This window comes from Heterodontus francisci, chromosome 16 (genome assembly GCF_036365525.1).
Source record: "Heterodontus francisci isolate sHetFra1 chromosome 16, sHetFra1.hap1, whole genome shotgun sequence".
Lineage (NCBI taxonomy): Eukaryota > Metazoa > Chordata > Chondrichthyes > Heterodontiformes > Heterodontidae > Heterodontus > Heterodontus francisci.
This window is the reverse complement of record NC_090386.1, coordinates 99,783,905-99,803,554: the sequence shown is the minus strand read 5'-3', so window position 1 is coordinate 99,803,554 and position 19,650 is coordinate 99,783,905. Positions and strand designations below refer to the sequence as shown.

General features: G+C 44.7%; 1 protein-coding gene across 2 annotated transcripts in view; it reads right to left on the bottom strand.

The window, feature by feature from the left end:
* Positions 1-377: 377 nt before the first annotated feature.
* The window catches only part of rbl1 (retinoblastoma-like 1 (p107)), a 154,275-nt gene continuing 135,002 nt past the window's right edge, over positions 378-19,650 (bottom strand). Inside the window, exons 20-21 of one of the 2 annotated variants that reach the window (XM_068048717.1) lie at positions 16,248-16,412; positions 378-5,356 (exon numbers count right to left, since the gene is read on the bottom strand). In XM_068048717.1, coding sequence (XP_067904818.1) covers positions 5,186-5,356; positions 16,248-16,412 — 336 coding nt within the window. In that variant the 3' untranslated portion in view covers positions 378-5,185. The remainder of the gene's footprint in view (positions 5,357-16,247; positions 16,413-19,650) is intronic. The other variant, XM_068048716.1, reaches the window with a different exon arrangement.

The following is a 19,650-nucleotide window of genomic DNA, read 5'->3' as shown; positions in this document are numbered from 1 at the left end:
GTGTACAAAATGCCTGCTGCTTGTACCTGCAAAACAAGTGACTACAATTTTTAAAAGGTATGCAACTGGCAGAGGACATGAAAGGTGCAACATATGCAAGTTCTTTCTTGAAAGCCATTAGCATTTTCTAAAAATCTTTATGAAGTACCATAAGTCTCCTTGGGAATCATTCATAAGTATGTTTCAATCGATATGAATTTGGAGACGAGAAGTTCTGAAATTCCAACTGCAGATGTAAATGCTTATTTAATTATTAAAAAACACAAATGTCCCTCTGAGGAACTTCTTAAATTGAACTGAAGTTTCATGATCCTTCCTGCATTCGTCAGCAGTGCCAACTCAGTTCAGTTGGGAGCACTTTCACCCCTGTGTTATAAGACTGTAGGTACAAGCTCCACTCCAGGACCTGAGCACATAACCCAGGCTGACATTTATGCCCTCATTTGTCTATGTGTATATTGGTAGAAAATTAGTTTTAGTGATGTTGGTTGAGGGATAAATATTGACCAGGATACTGGGGAGAACTCCCCTGCTCTCTAAAGAGTCATGGAATGTTTTATGTTCACTTGTAAGGGCCTCAATTTAATGTTTCTTCCAAAAAAACAGCACTTCTGACAGTGCAGCACTCCCTTAACACTGCAATCTGGATTATGTGCTCAAGTCTGTGGAGTGGGACTTGACACATGACCCATTGTCACAGAAGCGGGAATGAGCCACCGCTGACACCATATGGAGGACGAACAGTAGATATCACACCCCAATACTTTTAAAAAGACATCAACCCATGTAAAACATCAGTGAAACAGTCCAACAGAAGGTCAAATCTAATAGAATTTAAGACATGCATCTGGGAATGAAGGCTCTGAGCACTCTAACCTTAAAGAAATTGTCAGAATACAGAATGATTGTTGGTAAAATTTTTTTTAATTAAAATGAAGCCCCAAAAATATAAGATATATTTAAACTGGCAGTGTCACTTCTGTCACATATGGGTAAAAAGTGCACTTTACACAAAATGGAAATCTTTGAAAGTTATCATAAGATGGTTGAATATTCAACAAAAAACCCAATCTCTCACTTCTGTTGATTGTTTGACCACTTGTTCTCATTGGAAGCACAGGACACCACTGAAAGCTATCAACTCCTGGTGGGTGGAGGAGGGGGAATTAAACAATTCACTATATGTTAGTAGGGGAGGGTGGGGGGGGGGGGAAGAGTCGAGTTTTTCTGGCCGCTATATGCTAACAATACTGTAAGCATAAATGGGAAAATTTTGCCTGATTACTGGATCAATGATCATTACCATTTACCATATAGCTTGAGAGATCAGGAGATAGAATTTCATTGGGGATTTCTCCCAATCTCCCACAAATGTTGACTGAAATCCTGGAAAATCAGAGGAAATGGTCATTTATGTTGTTCCTCTGGACTTTCTGTCACAGTAATGATGATCGGGAAAACCCCTACAGAAATTCTACCCCTAGATGTTTAGGATTTAACAACCCTTGGAAATGTTCTCCTCACCCCCATCAGTAGAACCCAGAGGTAAAAGTGATATAGGAACTTCACTGCCAAACAATGGGCTGCCTCACCAGAACTGAAATGTTCAAAAACAAGCTGCTGAGCTGTGGAGACTTGCATCCCAGCAGAAGTAAGGAAGAGGGGACAGGAACTCCTTACCTATTTGCCCCCTCCTCCAGGCACCCACCCCCTCTGGTAGGCTAGCTATTAATGTTCTAGAAAGGAATAAAATAAATCCCTAAAAAAACCTAAACCTTGGGCGAGAAAAAAAAATCAAAATTGATAATTTTCTTTAAATTTTCATTCACTCAAAAAGTTGAAATAGTCTCAACTGCATACACAAAGCATTAAAAGTACAAATATTAATGCATAGGATAATCTAAAACTTAAGATCTATACAAATATACATGATAATTAACAACTACTACCCTCTTTTTCACAACAGAAAATGCATGGAGAGGTGTGTGTAGATGCTACACAATATGTTTTAAAACACCATAACTTATTGCAATAGTGATAAACACACAGACTTTGCAAGAGTTACTCAGAAATCTTCAGGAACCCTCTAAGATGCAGCACTTATTGTTGCTGGTCAGAAAGCCAGTGGAAAGCTGCAACAGCCGATAAAATCAGAGTATCTGCGGCATATAATGGTTTAACGTCTGAGACTTTCCAATGCTTTGGGGGGGGGGGGGGGGGGGGGGGGGTCACAGTGGAGGTAACATAAGTGATTGAACAGAACAGTACTGATATATGAAGGGCCACATCAGAAGTGTTCACCTATTCTTCTCTTTCAGAAGCTGACTGGCCTGCTGTGTATTTACTACTTTTTAAAATATATCTTTAAGTAATTAGAGTGAATTTCTTAAAATCAGTTAATAATCTGCTGTGGCTCAAAAAGTTACCCACTGTGAAAATAGTACCAACAGGGTTATCATTTTATATATATTTAATATTTCATATGAATTTTAGTGCTCATTAACAGAAACACCATGCATTCCTGGTCAGTCAAAGCCTGGGTTTGATATTCCGTCCCAACATTGTACTTCACCGCTCACCTCTATAGCAGCAGTGTGACACTTATCATTTCCTAAACCGTGGGGTGGGGAGAGGTAGCAGGGTCGTTTTAGATTCTGATCCAGCCTCTGTGATGGACTCAGTGGATACTTCAGTAGATCAGAAAGACAGGTCAGCACACTGTTGGATGCATGACTAGCCAACCAGACTGGCTTACTAATTGAATGTTGAGAATGAGACTAATCATTGCCCTAATGGGGAGGGAGTTGTAACTGGACCAACAGTGGGCATTGTACCAATGCTCCAGCTGCACAGTTTCAATTCACAGAATTGCAGAGTGCAGAAAGAGGCCATTCGGCCCATCAAGTCTACAGCTGCTCTTTCGAAGAACAATCCAGTTATTCCCACTCCCTGACTCTTCTCTATATTCCTGCAATTTTTTTTCTCCTTCTAAGGATTTATCCAATTCCCTTTTAAAAGGCTACCATTGAATCTTTTTCCATCACACTACCATTAGTTAAACTTGGGGGTCCCTAAGCCCTGACTCTGCCTCAGCTGTGCCACAGCTTTCTGGACTTGGTAAGTGGGGTGTGTCTCGACGAGGAGAGTGTCCATTCTGTATTGGGCAAACACAAATTTTACCTACATAGATTCATCAGTAATTGGACTTGGAGACTCTTAAACATAGTGCTGGGTTTCCACATGTGACGACACCTAGCTAACCAAAAAAAAATCTTATCTGTCAACTTTGTGATCTGATCAAAACGTTCAATTTAAGGACAGTTTTGAACTGTGAACTCTCAGGATTTGAAACTGCCTAAATTCATTAAAAGCAGAAAACAGAGAGTTTCCCCTTACCTGACTGAGTTACATTCAAATGCAAATACCAGGTGAAAGAACAATGTTTAACTCGCTGCGGCACCTAGTTTCCCTGAGTTATCACCTGATGCTTCACTAGCACAATATCACCATCACTGGTGTAAAGTGCGTGTCACATTTATGAAATAATAATTAAAAATGAGATGTTAATGGCTTCTGCAACACACAAATATCATTCTTGGGACATATGGAGGTTTTGGCATCTATCATTACAAGATTTTAAAATATCAAGGTGGGTAAATGCTGAAGTCCACCAGCCACACTACTACAGGATAGAGATCTGCATTTAAAATTGCAAAGGCACATAGGAAAATGCACTATTCGCACCAAGACAAGAGAAAAAGGACAAAAGTGTGGCACGAAAGCTCAGCAAGGCATGAGGTTTGCGGGAAAGGTTGTTTCTCACCAACTTTCTCCAGTCAGAAATCCAGCGAGGAACAGATTCATGAAGATCCTAATACCACCTCCTAACTGCATTGAATTCTTTATGGTCTATACTACTTCAGGTTTTAAGTTGGAACTGAAAGTAACAAGTTCTCAGTAAAAATTACAACCTGAAGACAAACTGGAATGAGTGTTTTAGTCATAAGCACCGCCACCCCCCACCCCCCAAACAAACTTAAAAGAATCAGTCAATATAGTGATGCCAATAAGGCATTTTATAGCTGATCTCACTGACTGGCTCTACACTGAGTCTCAGAGGCCACAGGATGGAGGTTATGGGAAATGAGAAAATGTCACACTGATGCAGTAAGATGCTCTCCTGAGATTGGTGCTGAAGTAAATCAGGACAAACAAGAGAGAGCATAACTCTGCATTGGTGCTTTACCTGACCTGAAAGATGGTTGGTGCTGGGACTGGGTGTTAAAATGGAATCTGTTCCATTCCCCAGCACGAAGATCCTCCACTTAACAAGCATAAAATTCACAGAAGACTCCAGATTTCACTAATCCACTGCTCTAAGGCACCTTGTGGGCTACACATGAGAGATTAGTGCAACTGTATTCATTGTAGGTGAATAGACTAACAACAGAGAGTCATTCAGCTGCATAATAAGTGAATTGGAACACTGCAGCTATCCTGGGGGACAGGCATTATAAAGTGCATTCCGCTCGATGAGAATTGCACGGCATCAGGTGCTGGTGAATTATAGCACTTTGCCAAGAGGCTGCTAATGTCTCTGTTTGGTTACCTTTGTATTTAAGCGACTCCCCCCTCAAAAAAACACACACAATAACATGTTAGCTTTTTGAAGTTTCCTTGTACTTACAATTAACTGGCGGTAATCTAAATCCAAACCAATCACTGAAAACATGCTGGCCAAGCTAAGTCGCAGATATCCCAAAGGCTCTCTTCCTGATGTCTGAAGCTGTTGTTTAACTGCATACAAGGTCAAAGCATACCTCAGGCAACTGTGAAACTGGCAGAGATATGAAATGCTGATTCCTTGCTCTTAACGAACAGTTGCACACAAAGCATGCCCAGAGTGTGAGATTTCTGATGACTGATTAGGAAATATTTTGTTTCATTTCTTTAGTATCCCGTGACACTGTATATTCAAAATCTGTTCTCAATGAACAGCCATTACTGAAAAGGAAAAGAAGTACACAGGGGTCTGGTGGCCATGCCACAACCCAATGGCTGAATGTGGGAGTGATTCTATGTTCTTTCCACACATAATAATACTCTATATTCTGATACAAGTCTGATTCTAGGAACTCTACATAATAAACCCTACGCAGAAGTTTAACGTTGTGCGGCACTGCTTTCAGCGGTTTGCTCGCTCGCTGACGACATCCTGTAGCCGCTTCAACAAAATGTCCTCATTTTCTTGGCAGAGACGTTTTGCCGGTGACTCGTTGTCACTTTCCATGGTGAATGCCCGTTTCCTGCTCAGCCGCTCCCCCTGTTTGATCATGCAGTTGATGTCCCTGAGATTCTGTGAAAATTTCAGAACAAGAAAAGTATGTTCAATTATATTACAACTAGAATTAGAATTTTTATAATTCTGCCTTTTAACATGCAGGTATTTTACCCTCTCCCTTCATTTTGTTGCCTTATCTCTCCTCCCAAGTACTGAGCTACAGTTCCATACAGGTGAATTAGGCCATCTAGTAAGTTACCTAAAATAAAAGCAAAATACTGCAGATGCTGGAAATCTGAAATAAAAACAAGACACGCTGGAAATACTCAGCAGGTCCGGCAGCATCCGTGGAGAGAGAAGCAGAGTTGACATTTCAGTGACCCTGCATCAGAGCTAGCAGATATAAGAAATGTAAAAGATTTGAAGCAAGTAAAGCAGGGGTAAGAGGTAACAAAAGAGGTGTTGATAGGATAAGGCCACAGAATAGCTGGCCAGAAGGTCATCAAGCAAAGGCAAACAATATGTTAATGGTATGCTGAAAGACAAAGCATTAGTACAGACAGGCTGTTAATGGACTGAAATCTGAACAGCCACAAGCACAAACATGAAAAAAAACCAACAGTGGGTAGGCACGGTGGAAACAAACTGAACCAAAATAAACACAAAAAGAAAAAAGAATAACTAAAAATAAAAGTAAAATGGGGCACCCATCATGCTCTGAAATTATTGAACTCAACGTTCAGTCCGGCAGGCTGTAGTGTGCCTAATTGGTAAATGAGATGCTGTTCCACGAGCTTGCTTTGATGTTCACTGGAATACTGCAGCAATCTCAGCACAGAGATGTGAGCATGAGAGCATGGGTGGGTGGGGTTGTTGAAATGACAAGCAACCAGAAGCTCGGGGTCACGCTTTCGGACTGAGTAGAGGTATTCCGCAAAGCGGCCACCCAATCTGCATTTGGTCTCCCCAATGTAGAGGAGACCACATTGTGAGCAGCGAAACTAGTATACTACATTGAAAGAAGTGCAAGTAAATCGCTGCTTCACCAGAAAGGAGTGTTTGGGGTCTTGGATAGTGAGGAGAGAGGAAGTAAATGGGCAGGTACTACACCTCCTGCGATTGCAGAGGAAGGTGCCGTGGGAAGGGGACGAGGTGGTAGGGGTAATGAAGGAGTGGACCAGGGTGTCGCGGAGGGAACGATCCCTTCGAAATGCTGACAGGGGAAGATGCATTTGGTAGTGGCATCACGCTGGAGGTGGCGGAAATGGCAGAGGATGATCCTTTGGATGTGGAGGCTGATGGGGTGGTAAGTGAGGACAAGGGGGACCCTATTGCGGTTCTGGAAGGGGTGAGGGTAGAGGTGTGGGAAATGGGCCGGACACGATTGAGGGCCCTGTCAACCACAGTGGGGGGAATCCTCGGTTGAGGAAAAAGTAAGACATATCAAAAGCGTTGTCATGGAAGGCAGCATCATCAGAGCAGATGCGTCGGAGATGGAGAAACTGGGAGAATGGAATGGAGTCCTTACAGAAGGCAGGGTGTGAAGAAGTGTAGTCGAGGTAGCTGTGGGAGTCGGTGGGCTTATAATGAATATTAGTAGACAGCCTATCCCCAGAGATGGAAACAGAGTAGTCGAGGAAGGGGAGGGAAGTGTCTGAGATGGACCATGTAAAGGTGAGAGAAGGGTGGAAATTAGAAGCAAAGTTGATAAAGTTTTCCAGTTCAGGGCGGAAGCAGGAAACTGCACCGATACAGTCATCAATATACTGGAAAAAGAGTTGGGGCAGGAGGCTTGAGTAGGACTGGAACAAGGAATATTCGATATATCCCACAAAAAGACAGGCATAACTAGGGCCCATGCGGGTACCCATAGCAACACCTTTTACTTGAAGGAAGTGAAGGAGTTGTTGTTCAATGTGAGAACAACTTCAGCCAGGCAGAGGAGGGTGGTGGTGGATGGGGACTGGTCGGACCTCTGCTCAAGGAAGAAGCGGAGAGCCCTCAAACCGCCCTGGTGGGGGATGGAGGTGTAGAGAGATTGGACGTCCATAGTGAAAGGGCGGCGGTTGGGGCCAGTAAACTGGAAATTGTCAAAACTAAGTAGGGAGTCAGAAGAGTCACGGATGTAGGTGGGAAGAGACTGGACCAGCTGAGAAAAGACAGAAATAAGTTCAGTGGGGCAGTAACAGGCTGAAACAATGGGTCTGCCGGGACAGTCCTGTTTGTGGATTTTGGGAAGGAGGTCGAAGCGGTCTGATCGGGGTTGCAGGACTATGAGGTTGGAAGCTGTAGAGGGAAGATCTCCAGAGGAGATGAGGTCAGTGACAGTCCTGTTGACAGTTGCTTGATGTTCGGTGGTGGGGTCATGGTCCAGGGTGAAGTAGGAAGAAGTGTCTGAGAGTTGGTGCTGAGCCTCTAGAAGGTAGAGATCGGTATGCCATACAACAACAGCACCACCCTTGTCTGCAGGTTTGATGACAATGTCGGGGTTAGACCTGAGAGTATGGAGTGCAGCAAGTTCAGAGGGGGACATGTTAGAGTGAGTGAGTGAGGGGGCAGAGAAACTGAGATGACCAATATCTCGCCGACAGTTTTCAATGAAAAGATCAAGAGCGGATAAGAGGCCAGAGGGAGGGGTCCAGGTAGAGGGAGAATGCTGGAGGCGGGTGAATGGGTCTGCTGATTGTGGGGAGGACTCCTGGTCAAAGAAGTGAGCCTGGAGGCGGAGGCGACGGAAGAGCTCAATGTCGTGCCGAGCGAGAAATTCATTGAGGTGGGGGCGTAGGGGATAAAACTGAGTTACCTAAATGGCCATTCTTCACGTGATTCAGAGGTGGGTAAACTATCACAGCTGACCCCGACCTCAGCATGCTAACATGCACACAGAGACACACACGAAACAGCAATTTGAATGGGAATTGCAGCTGAATTTTCTTTTCTCTGGCTGAGGCATGCTGAAGCAAACTGTGGTGACCCCACAGTCTCCTTGGCTGAGATGAGATAATTCAGCACAGGCCTAAGCTCACAAAATAATTGTGGATTATGAAAGCCACTGACACATCTTGATTCATCCATCCAAGAAATCCTAGTTCCCCTGTTGCAGCATTTAATTGTCTATTTTGAATGATTCGACACAACAACTTGTACTTCTAGAGTACCTGTAATGTAATAAAACATCCAAAAGCGCTTCATAGGAGCATTACAAAACAAAGTTGGACAATGAGCCACATAAGGAAATGTTAGGGCAAGTGACTAAAAGTTTGGTCAAAGAGCTAGGTTTTAAAGGAGTGTTTTTAAGGAGGAAAGTGAGGTAGAGAGGTTGAGGGAAGGAAGTCCAGAGCTGAAGGCACGGCTGCCAATGGTACAGTGATTAAAATCAGGGATGCTCAAGGCCAGAATTAGAGAGGTGCAGATATCTGGGAGGGTTGTGGGGCTGGAGGAGGTTACAGAGGGGATAAAACTGAGTTACCTAAATGGCCATTCTTCACGTGATTCAGAGGTGGGTAAACTATCACAGCTGACCCCGACCTCTGGGTGGGGCGAGGCCAAAGAGGGATTTGAAAACAAGGTTGAGAATTTTAAAAATCGAGGCTTTGCTTAACCTGGTGCCAATGCAGGTCAGTTGATTCCAGTGTTCTTGTCTCCACCAGTCTATCTGGGAGTTTTATTCCAAGAATTGATTATACTTTATGTAAAGAAGAACTTACTTTCATATGCATTTTACTAGGTGAAATTTGTGCCTCCTGTCCTATTCCAGCAATTTAATTTGAATATCCACAGCCACCATTCTGTTAACTCTCTAATGTACTTCTATAAAGTCACATCTCAGAGACCCCTTTTCTAGGCTGAAAAGCTCAAGTCGCTCCTGCCTTTCGCTGCAATTCAAGACTCCTCACACTGGCGATCAGGCTTGTGGCTCTTCGTTGCACGTTAGCTGCAGTGCTTGAATATCTGCCTGTGTCTTGGTGACTAGAATTGGAAATAGTTCTTAAGATGTGCTCTGGATGGAGCCCTGTACAGGCTGATCACCACTTACTCAAACTTATATTCCACTGTTTTAGCTGGTTGCTGCTTGGCATCCTTCCATCTACGAAAGATGATGGACACGCAGCAAACAATCCATTTTTCGGTGGGGTGTCTTCTCTTGGTGCACCTTTCCTGATGGCTGTGAAGGCCAAACCTTGACAGGCAGGTTCTGCCACAAGTGCTGCACATGAAGCTGCCAAGTGACGCTGTGAGTTGTTGTTTTTGACGTTGGCACCTGTTGCCAAGCTGCTGCAGCAACTGGTCATCGTGATAGTGCACACCAGCCCACAGGATGTGTCACCATTTCCCTCTTTCGCCAGCTAGTGACTCCCAAAGCGTAATAGCCACGCTTGCAAGTATCCTTGATGCGGAGCTTTGGATGTCAGGCCCTGGCGAACTCATCATAAAAGGTCCTTGGGTATGCGATCGTCTTCCACCCTGTAGATGTGTCCGATTCACCAAAGCCGTCTCTGCTTGATTAATGCCAACACACTTGGGAGTTCTGTCTTTGAGAGGACTGTCACATTTGTGATTCTGTCCTGCCAGGATACACCCATGACAGCAAAGGTAGAAATTATTGAGCTTCTTTTCCATGGTAGCTGTAAGTCACCCACATTTCACAGGCATACAGAAAGGTGCTGAGAACACAGGCTTTATAAACCATCAACTTGGTCCTAAGGGTCAGCTTCGTGTTATCCCATACACGTTTCGCAAGTCGGCCAGAAGCGGTAGCTGCTCTCCCTATGTGTGTATCAAGCTCTGCATCAAGGGACAGACAGTCTGTCACTGTGGACCCAAGGTAGCAGAATTTGCTAACCACTTCCAGTGGGGTGTTATTTAGTGTGATCAGGGATGGAGATGCAACATCTTGTTCCATGATCATGGTTTTCTTGACGCTTATCGTCGAAGAGAACAAGTTACAGACAGGCATGGGAGAGACAGTCCATGAGTCTTTGTAGCAGAGTTCCCGTGTGAGCAACTAGTGCAGCATTATCAGCGTAGAGGAGTTCTCTGATCAGGACGTGATGTGTTTGTCTTCACTTTCAGCCTTGAAAGATTGTACAGCTTGCTGTCTGACCTAGTGAGCAATTTTTTTTTATTCGTTCGTGGGATGTGGGTGTCGCTGGTTAGGTCAGCATTTATTGCCCATTCCTAATTGCCCTTGAGAAGGTGGTGGTGAGCTGCCTTCTTGAACCGCTGCAGTCCTTGGGGTGTAAGTACACCAACAGTGCTGTTAGGAAGGGAGTTCCAGTATTTTAACCAAGCAACAGTGAAGGAACGGCAAAATAGCTCCAAGTCAGGATGATGTGTGGTTTGGAGGGGAAGTTGCAGCTGGTGACGTTCCCATGCATCTGCTGCCCTTCTGGGTGGTAGAGGTCATGGGTTTGGAAGGTGCTGTCGAAGGAGACTTGGTGAATTGTTGCAGTGCACCTTGTAGATGGCACACATTGCTGCCACTGTGCAGTGGTGAAGGAAGTGAATACTGAAGATGGTGGATGAGGTGCCAATCAAGTGGGCTGCTTGGTCCTGGATGATGTCAAGCTTTTTGAGTGTTGTTGGAGCTGCACCCATCCAGGCAAGTGGACAGTATTCCATCACACTCCGGACTGGTGCCTTGTAGATGGTGGACAGGCATTGGGGAGACAGGAGATGAGTTACTCGCCGCAGTATTCCCAGCCTCTGACCTGCTCTTGTAGCCACAGTATTTACGTGGCTGGTCCAGTTCAGTTTCTGTTCAATGGAAACCCCCGGATGTTAATAGTGGGGGATTCAGCGATGGTAATGCCATTGAACATTAAGGGGAGATGGTCAGATTCTCTCTTGTTTGAGATGGTCATTGCCTGGCACTTGTGTGGTGCGAATGTTACTTGCCTCTCATCAGCCCAAGTCTGGATGTTGATACGATGGGCCGAAGGGCCTGCTTCTGTGCTGTATAACTCTATGACTCATACGGACATGGGCTGCTTCAGTATCTGAGGAGTTGCGAAAGGTGCTGAACATTGTGCAATCATCAGTGAACATCCCAACTTCTGACCTTATGATGGAGGGAAGGTCATTGATGAAGCAGCTGAAGATGGTTGCCTAGGACAATAGCCTGATGAACTCCTGCAGTGATGTCCTGGGATTGAAAAGATTGACCTCCAACAACCATCTTCCTTTGTGGTAGGTATGATTCCAATCAGCAGAGAGTTTTCCCCTCAATTCCCATTAACTCCAGCTTTGCTAGGGCTCCTTGATGTCACACATGTCAAATGCTGCCTTGATGTCAAGGGCAGTCACTCTCACCTCCTCTCGAGTTCAGCTCTTTTGTCCATGTTTGGACCAAGGCTGTAATGAGGTCAGGAGCTGAGTGGCCCTGGCAGAACCCAAACTGAGCGTCAGTGAGCAGGTTATTGCTGAGCAAGTGCCGCTTGATAGCGCTGTCGACAACCCCTTCCATCACTTTGCTGATGATCGAGAGTAGGATAGGCTGGTAATTGGCCAGGTTGGAGCTGTCCTGCTCTATGTGTACAGGACATATCTAAGCAATTTTCCATAATGCTTGGAAGGTGCCAGTTTTGTAACAGCGTGGCTAATTCTGGAGCACAAGTCTTCAGTACTGTTGAAAGAATGTTGTCAGGGCCCATAGCCTTCACAGTATCCAGTGCTTTTAGCCATTTCTTGAAATCACGTGGAGTGAATCGGACTGGCTGAAGACTGGCATCTGTGATGCTGAGGACCTCAGGAGCAGGCCGAGATGGATCATCCACTCGGCACTTCTGGCTGAAGATGGATTCAAATGCTTCAGCCTTGTCTTTTGCACTGATGTGCTGGGCTCCCCCATCATTGAGGATGGGGATAGCTGAGGAGCCTCTTCCTCCTGTTAGTTGTTTAATTGTCCACCACCATTCATGATTGGATGTGGCAGAACTGCAGAGCTTAAGATCTGATCCTTTTGTTGTCGAATCGCTTAGTACTGTCTATTACATGCTGCTTCCACTGTTTGGCAGGTAGTCCTGTGTTTTAGCTTCACCAGGCTGATATATTTTACGGTATGCCTGGTGTTGCTCCTGGCATGCCCTCCTGCATTCTTCATTGAACCAGCAGACTCCTTCCATCTGCAGAGAAGGTGAAGGTCAGGAGCATGGAGAAGAAGATGCCAAACAGAGTGGGGGTTAGGACACAACCCCGTTTCACTCCATTCTTCACTCCAAAATTGTCGGAAGTGGAGCCATCAAACTGTACAGCACAATGCATGTTGATATGGAAGGAGCGGATGAGACTGAGGAGCTTCGGTGGATTGCCAATTTTCTCCAAAATTATGTAGAGCCCTGCTCTGTTGATGGTGTCGAATGCCTTAATGAGATCTATGAAAGTAAGATAAAGGGGTATACTCTGTTCCCTACACTTCTCTTGTAGCTGACGTATGGAGAAGATCATATCCACAATAGATGTGCTGGCACAGAAACTGCACTGCACTTCTGGGTACTCTGTTGCCTTTGTTTTTGTATAGTGTGATGATTTTGGCATCATGCATCTCCTCTGCAACATAGCCTACCTTCCAGCAGAGAAGGAGAAGGTCATGAAGGTGTGGCAATAGATGGACTTTGTGCTTGAGCAGTTTGGCTGGGATTCCATCCTTGCCAGGTGCCCTTCTGTTTGTTAGGTGGTCTATGGCCTTCTTGAACTCCAGTGATGAGGGTTCTTCATCTAACTCATTCATGACAGGAAGTTGCGGGAGAGCATAGAGCGCAGACTGGGACATGTCCGACTCAAAGGAGTACAGCTCACGGTAGTCTTCAGCCCAGTGGACATCTGTTTACTTCTGTCGGTGAGTACATCACCATCTGCCGACCTTAGGGGAGCAACTTTGATGATGGCAGGGCCAAGTGCCCTCTTCATCCCTTCGTACATAGCTTGTAGATTTCCTTTGTCACGTGCAGTTTGGATTTCTTGACATAAGCCGATCTAGTGTTTGTTTGCACAGTATCTCACTCTCCTTTGCACGGCTGACTTGGCTACTTTCAGGTCATGAAATGTCTTAGCTGTTTGGTTTATGTTGTGTATCATGTGGGGATTTTTTTTGCATCAATAACAGAAATCATCTCAGCTGAGTATGTCTCAAACCAGCCCTTGTTGCGGGTTCCGCCTTTACCAAAATGATGCTTCTGCTGCTTCACAGAAGAAGCTTGGAAGTCACTAAGCTCAATCAATGCCAGCATCAGTGCTTCCTGTTAAGGCTTTGGTAGGTAGCAAGCGTTCTAGCGACAGTGCAAAATGATGGTATTTGGCATCATTGCTTATGCAAGGGATGTTGATATGTGGCAGGCCGTCGTGTTTGGAGCTGTGGAACTTTGGGAATGCACCTTCACTCTGCTGCTGCTGAGTGTGGCCGGTGTTAAAATTTGCACTCTGGTAGGTGTGGGTGTGAAGAACACTGGGCAGATCACGGCTCCTCATGATGACTAGGTCTCCTAGTTGGTGCCAATGTCCAGACCTTGAGAGATGTCATGATACCTTGTGATGATGTCTGCCCTGGAAGAAGGTGTTGGTGATGCAGAGTTCATTCAGGACATAAAGCTCAAGAAGGTGTTGTCTGTCATCATTGATCTTACCCACCCTATGATGACTGAGGCATGTTGATCATCATGGATCACTGTCTGCCCCAATACGTGCATTGAAGTCACCCAGGATGAATAGCCTCTTGCCATTTGGGATGTTCCTCAGAACGTCAGCTAGGGAGTTACATAAATGCTTTTTATCAGAGATGCTGGTGTTCAAAGTTGGTGCACAGACGCACATGACGTTGATTGTGCCTCCATCGGATGATAACCACAGGGAGATGAGATGCTCCGAGGTTGCAAGGTTGCTTCTGGTGGTTCAATTGACTGTGTCAGTCAGTCATTTACTGCGAAGCCTACACCATGCTCATGTCGAGTTTCAGCGCTCTTTCCATGCAAGCAGGTGTAATTAGCCTCTCAAATAGAGCCTGTGTCGGCGAATCTGGTTTCGTGCAGAGCGGCAATGTCAAAACCAAGCTCATGGTCGATCAGGGCTGTCTTGCGTACATTAGCTGTGGAGTGTGGGTCTCTGTTCATTCAAGAACACAGTCCCCACATTCCAGCTTCCAAGTTGAAAGGTTACCTTTTTTTTTTGTTTGCTGCGTAGCCTAGGCATGGTTTTAGGAGGTCCATACTTGCTTAGCATCTGCACCCACCCCTCCCCTCTCGACCTCGTAGGCTGGTGTCCAGAGGAAAGACAAAAGCCTATATGTCTGGGGCCTATTCGTTTGCAGGAGTTGCCGGAAGGTGTTAACTTGAGGGAAACACTAACTGTCTAATGGGACTCCACTCTAGATTTTGTTGGGTTTACTCCCTTAGCCATTAGCTCTTGATGTTGTTGTTAATGTTGAAGTCACCAACTGGCAGGGCCCAAGATCAGCACAAAGGTAGGTGTGATCTTGTCCTCCAGGTGTGTGAAGGGAGCGGCTACAGGTCGCTGCTTCCCACTTCCGGGTTGCCACCTCCATCCCCCGAATCTTCCAGTTAATATGCCCTCAGGTGGTCAACCTGAGATGACTGTAGGTCGCTTAGGAGTGAACTCAGTGCAGGTGAGTGATTTTCTGGCGAGGAATAGGCTGAAGCAGAAAAACCAGTAAAACCAGTGGCCAGTCACAGGCTCAGCAGCAGACTGAAGTCTCTCAAAATTAGCAGTGGTGGGGAAGGGCAGTAAACTGATCAAAATTACTTTAAATATCACAATAGAGCAGCAATTCAGAGACAAAGTTGGGTCTTACGTTATAACCAGTGTAGTCAAGAGCAAAAGCATTTTGATGCTGAGGTAAATCCAGAAATTTGAAGCCAAGTTTCAAAGAAGATCTAGATCTTTTCAATATCCTGTTAGCTCTGTTGATTGCTGCTCTGCGTTACTTGGAACGGAGAGCAGAGTCTACCGAGACCCCTAGATCTTTTTCAACTTTAGACTCATAGAGCACTGAAACAGGCCCTTCGGCCCACCGAGTCGGTGCCGAACATCAACGACCCATTTATACATTAATCCCATATTCCCCACCTTCTCTCAATTCACCTACCTATACTGGTGGTAACTTACAATGGCCAATTTACCTATCAACCTGCAAGTCTTTGGCTGTGGGAGGAAACCGGAGCACCCAGCGGAAACCCACACGGTCACAGGGAGAACTTGCAAACTCCGCACAGGCAGTACCCAGAACCAAACCCGGGTCGCTGGAGCTGTGAGGCTGTGGTGCTAACCACTGCGCCCAACTTTATCCATTGCTATTTCAATGCCATTTACTAAGTATGTGTGTTGTCTACTTTCTTGTGTGTATCCTGTCAACTCTGATAATGTGTCCAGTTCATTGTGTACTTTCTGAGCTGTGGCCTTTAATCCTGGGACTTTCCTGGTTTGTATTGTTCCAACAGCACACTATTCAGGTTTTTGCTGATCACTACTGACACAAGCTCCCAATAAGGGAGAGAAAATGGACCTATGACCATTAGCTTCTCATATACTTCTGAGAGAAGAACGGTGCACAGGCCATTAAAGGAATAAGTCAGTCACCTACTCACTTTCCCAGTGGGACAATTGCTTGGTGTAATGAAAAAGGGGAAAGTAACTAAAAAACATTAATTTTTCTTAACATGCCTTCGACAGAGCTGTTAAAGACGTCCATAAACATTCATTACAACTTATAGCTATTACCCTGCATCAATTTTCCGGATATTTTGACCATTTTTCCACAGGAAGGATTTGGGAAATGTTATTCTTAAGTTGTGTTTTAAAGGATAGTGCATTACTGCAAGGTATTAAAGGAGCCCAAGACAGTAGATAGTTAAGATGCTAATGATCTAATTATGTTAGAAAATCAGGATTAAATCTGCTACATAAATCTGAAACAGAACAACAAACAAGACCAATGTTTTAAGAGCTAAAGGCTCACCTTTGAAGGGCTTCGGTTAAACCTGTACATCATGGCTGTACGTGGCGTGAGGGAAGTGCCGTTCTTGTGAGGGGAGATGTAGACAGCGTGTCGCTGTGATATCCGTCGCGGAGATACAGGATGGGGTTTAACATTAGGAAAGGGAGACAGTGGCGGTGCTTCCACCTGTGAAGGTAAAATTAAAAGTTGGAGTTTGATGCTGATACACAGGAATTAAACTCAGTCTTAAAGATCAGCCGTTAATCAATCCCAAACCTGATTATTAGGAAAACATGCCTGGCGTCTATTCCACACGTGAACTGGTCACCTACAAGAGATAAGTTGGGGGTGGCGGGGGGTGGAAGGAAATAGGGGAATGCGAGGAAGAACTTTTTTCTTGCAGCCTGTGATAATGACCTGGCCTGGAAGTAGCTGCCTACGAGGGTGGAGGGTGGTAGAAGCAGAGATGATCAATTATTTCAAAATGAAATTGGATGGGCATCTGAGGGAAATAAACTTGGAGGGTTACAGGGATGGTGCTGGGGAATGGAGCTGACTGGATTACTCTACAGAAAGTCAGCTTGGACTCAATGGGCTGAATGGCATCCTTCTGTGCTGCTCTGACTCCATGGTATACACAAGCTTCCCTATAGATGGATTTCTTTGCCCCACATAGCCACACTAGTTCTTCGAAGGCACCACCCAGCTGGATACAAGGAGGTGCAAGTGAATATAGCAGACCAGACAGTACTTCCCAACAATCCTTCCACAAAGAAGCCCTTACCCCCCCACCCCCACCCACCCTCCTCCCCGGCACCGGATTGAGAGGCTGGCGGCTGCTGATCTCTGCTTGTTCCAGGTCCCGTTTACCGGGTGGTGGCACCCCTCCACCGCCTTTGTTCGGCGGAGAGTTTCATCTGTTGACTTTTTTTAAATTAAAATAAAACCACCCAGTTTGTATCCCCTTAGCATTACTTCATAGTAGCAAGGCTGTAATGGGCACTCAACAGTGTGAGAAGTCAAGCCTGGGCCTCATGCTGCTGGTGCATTAATTTACTGTAAAATAATGTCACTAATCACCATTTCTTAAAAAGAAATACCCTGGGTCAACTTTCTGGATATTTTGACCATTTTTACACAGGAAAGATTTGGAAAATGGTACTTTCAATGTTGTGTTTTAAAGGATAGAACATTACTTTAAGGAAAAAAAAGGAGTCCATGACAGTAGATAGTTAAAATGCTAATGAGCTAATTCTGATTCATGGGATATAGGCATAGCTGGCAAGGCCAGCATTTGTACCCATTCCTAATTGCCCTTGGCAACTGAGTGGCTTGCTAGGTCATTTCAGAGGACAGTTAAGAGTCAACCACATTGCTGTGGGTCTGGAGTCACATGTAGGCCAGACCAGGTAAGAATGGCAGATTTCTTTCCCTAAAGGATGTTAGTGAACCAGATGGGTTTTTACAAAAAAATTTTTTAAAAAACGATGATAGTTTCATGGCACCATTACAGAGACTAGCTTTCAATTCCAGATTTTTATGAATTAATTGAATTTAAATTCCATCAGCTGCTGTGGTGGGATTTGAACACATGTCCCCAGGGCATTAGCCTGGGCCTCTGAATTACTAGTTCAGTGACATTACCACTACACCACCATCTTCTCCATATTGATGCTATTTCCTTATAGAATGTAAATCGTAATCAATTTGGTGGCTTGTCTCCACAGTTCACCTCACACGCATTGACTGGACGATCAGGAATAAAGCAGTGGCAGACACCTAAAAAATCAGTCCAACTGTTACAATAGAAACTGTAGCTGAGGTAAAGAATCCCAGAAAAAGCAGGGTCAAAAGTCAGGGTGCAGAGGAGCTGGTCTGTTTAAGTTAATGAAAACAACCCACTCAAGTGGGGTAACTTATTATTTGCATGTATTATGCACAGATAAGTTGCACTGATTGAATTAAGTGAATTCAATAACTTTCCATTCTCGTTGTATTATGCGACTACCAGGATGGCAGAAAGCGAAGTCGATGGATTTAAATTTTTCTCCATTTAGTAATTCTTATGATACATATGAATCTGATCAACTCAGCTCCATATATTCATTTTATTGTGGAATAAAGCAGCTCAGCAATCTGAACCAAATTTTGCCTCATTTATCACTAGCTCAGTGGGCTTTCAGGAAGATCTAATAAATACATGTGCAAAACACACGATATGCAGTTCAAGTCACAAGGGAATTCAACTGTTACACCGCTGAGTTCTGTTACCATACAAATAGATATACGGCCGTGACATAACGCTTAAAGGAGTGACTGAGCCACTGAACGGAGAAGGTATCAATACCAAACACTGTAAAACACCTTAACAAAGCAGTTAAAACAATTTTCTTCCCCTTGGCTAAAGAAGCTGACTCCTTTTTGATTAGCGTTCCATAGGGACCGGCTGCCCTTCGCTAACTTGTCCCCATTCCCAATACTAATGGGTGAACTCTCAAATAAGCACCAAGAGACACCACAGTCAAGCCCAATCCTGTCCTTATCCAAGGGTGACACACCTGTTGGACATGGGCCTGGCCAGTTTCTCCCTCCCTAATCCAAGGCCAACTGTAGCATCCATATGACTGAAATTTTGGATATATGTTAAATTGAGGCACCATCTGCCCTCTGGGGTGGGTGTAAAAGATGCCATGGCACTATTCGAAGAAGAGCTGGGGAGCTTTCCCAGTGTCCCAGCCAATATTGATCCCTCACCCAACAACACTAAAACAGATTACCTGGTCATCATCTCATTACGGTTTGTGGGACCATGCGGTGTGCAAATTGGCAGCCCTGTTTCCGACATTACAATAGTGACAATACTACAAAAGCAGATCACTGGCTGTAAAGTGCTTTAGGATGCCAGGTGCTATATAAATGTAAGTTCTTTCTTTACTGCACGGCTGAGATCAGTTAACTCAGCATGCACTAGGGAACCTCAGCTATTTATAATGCTTAGCACCTGAATGGATAAACTGGCTGATCCACGGGGGGAAGCTCAACTCAACAATTTGAATCTATTTGAATATACAGATCTAAAAGTTCAGTTCCCAGTTGGCTATCATGGATCCGAAAAGGCAGTTTTTTGATGCTAGATTAAGCGGTTACTGGACACAATGGGGCAAGTTTAACCTCACCCATCCGTTGGGATTGGGTGCAACAGTGGTTTTACACTCTGCCCAATTTTATTCTTCACTGAGGTTAAGGAAGAAAAATATTAGATGGGTGGGGTGTAAAGCTGGTGTTCCACATGATCCTGTGCGATTCCTGCCCAACGAGTTTGGTTAAAATGACCTCCGATATCTCAACAAGGTTCACTCTTTTGAATTGAACAGTACCTTTAGAGTCACAATCTCACCCATGCACTGCCATGTGTAAAAGCAAA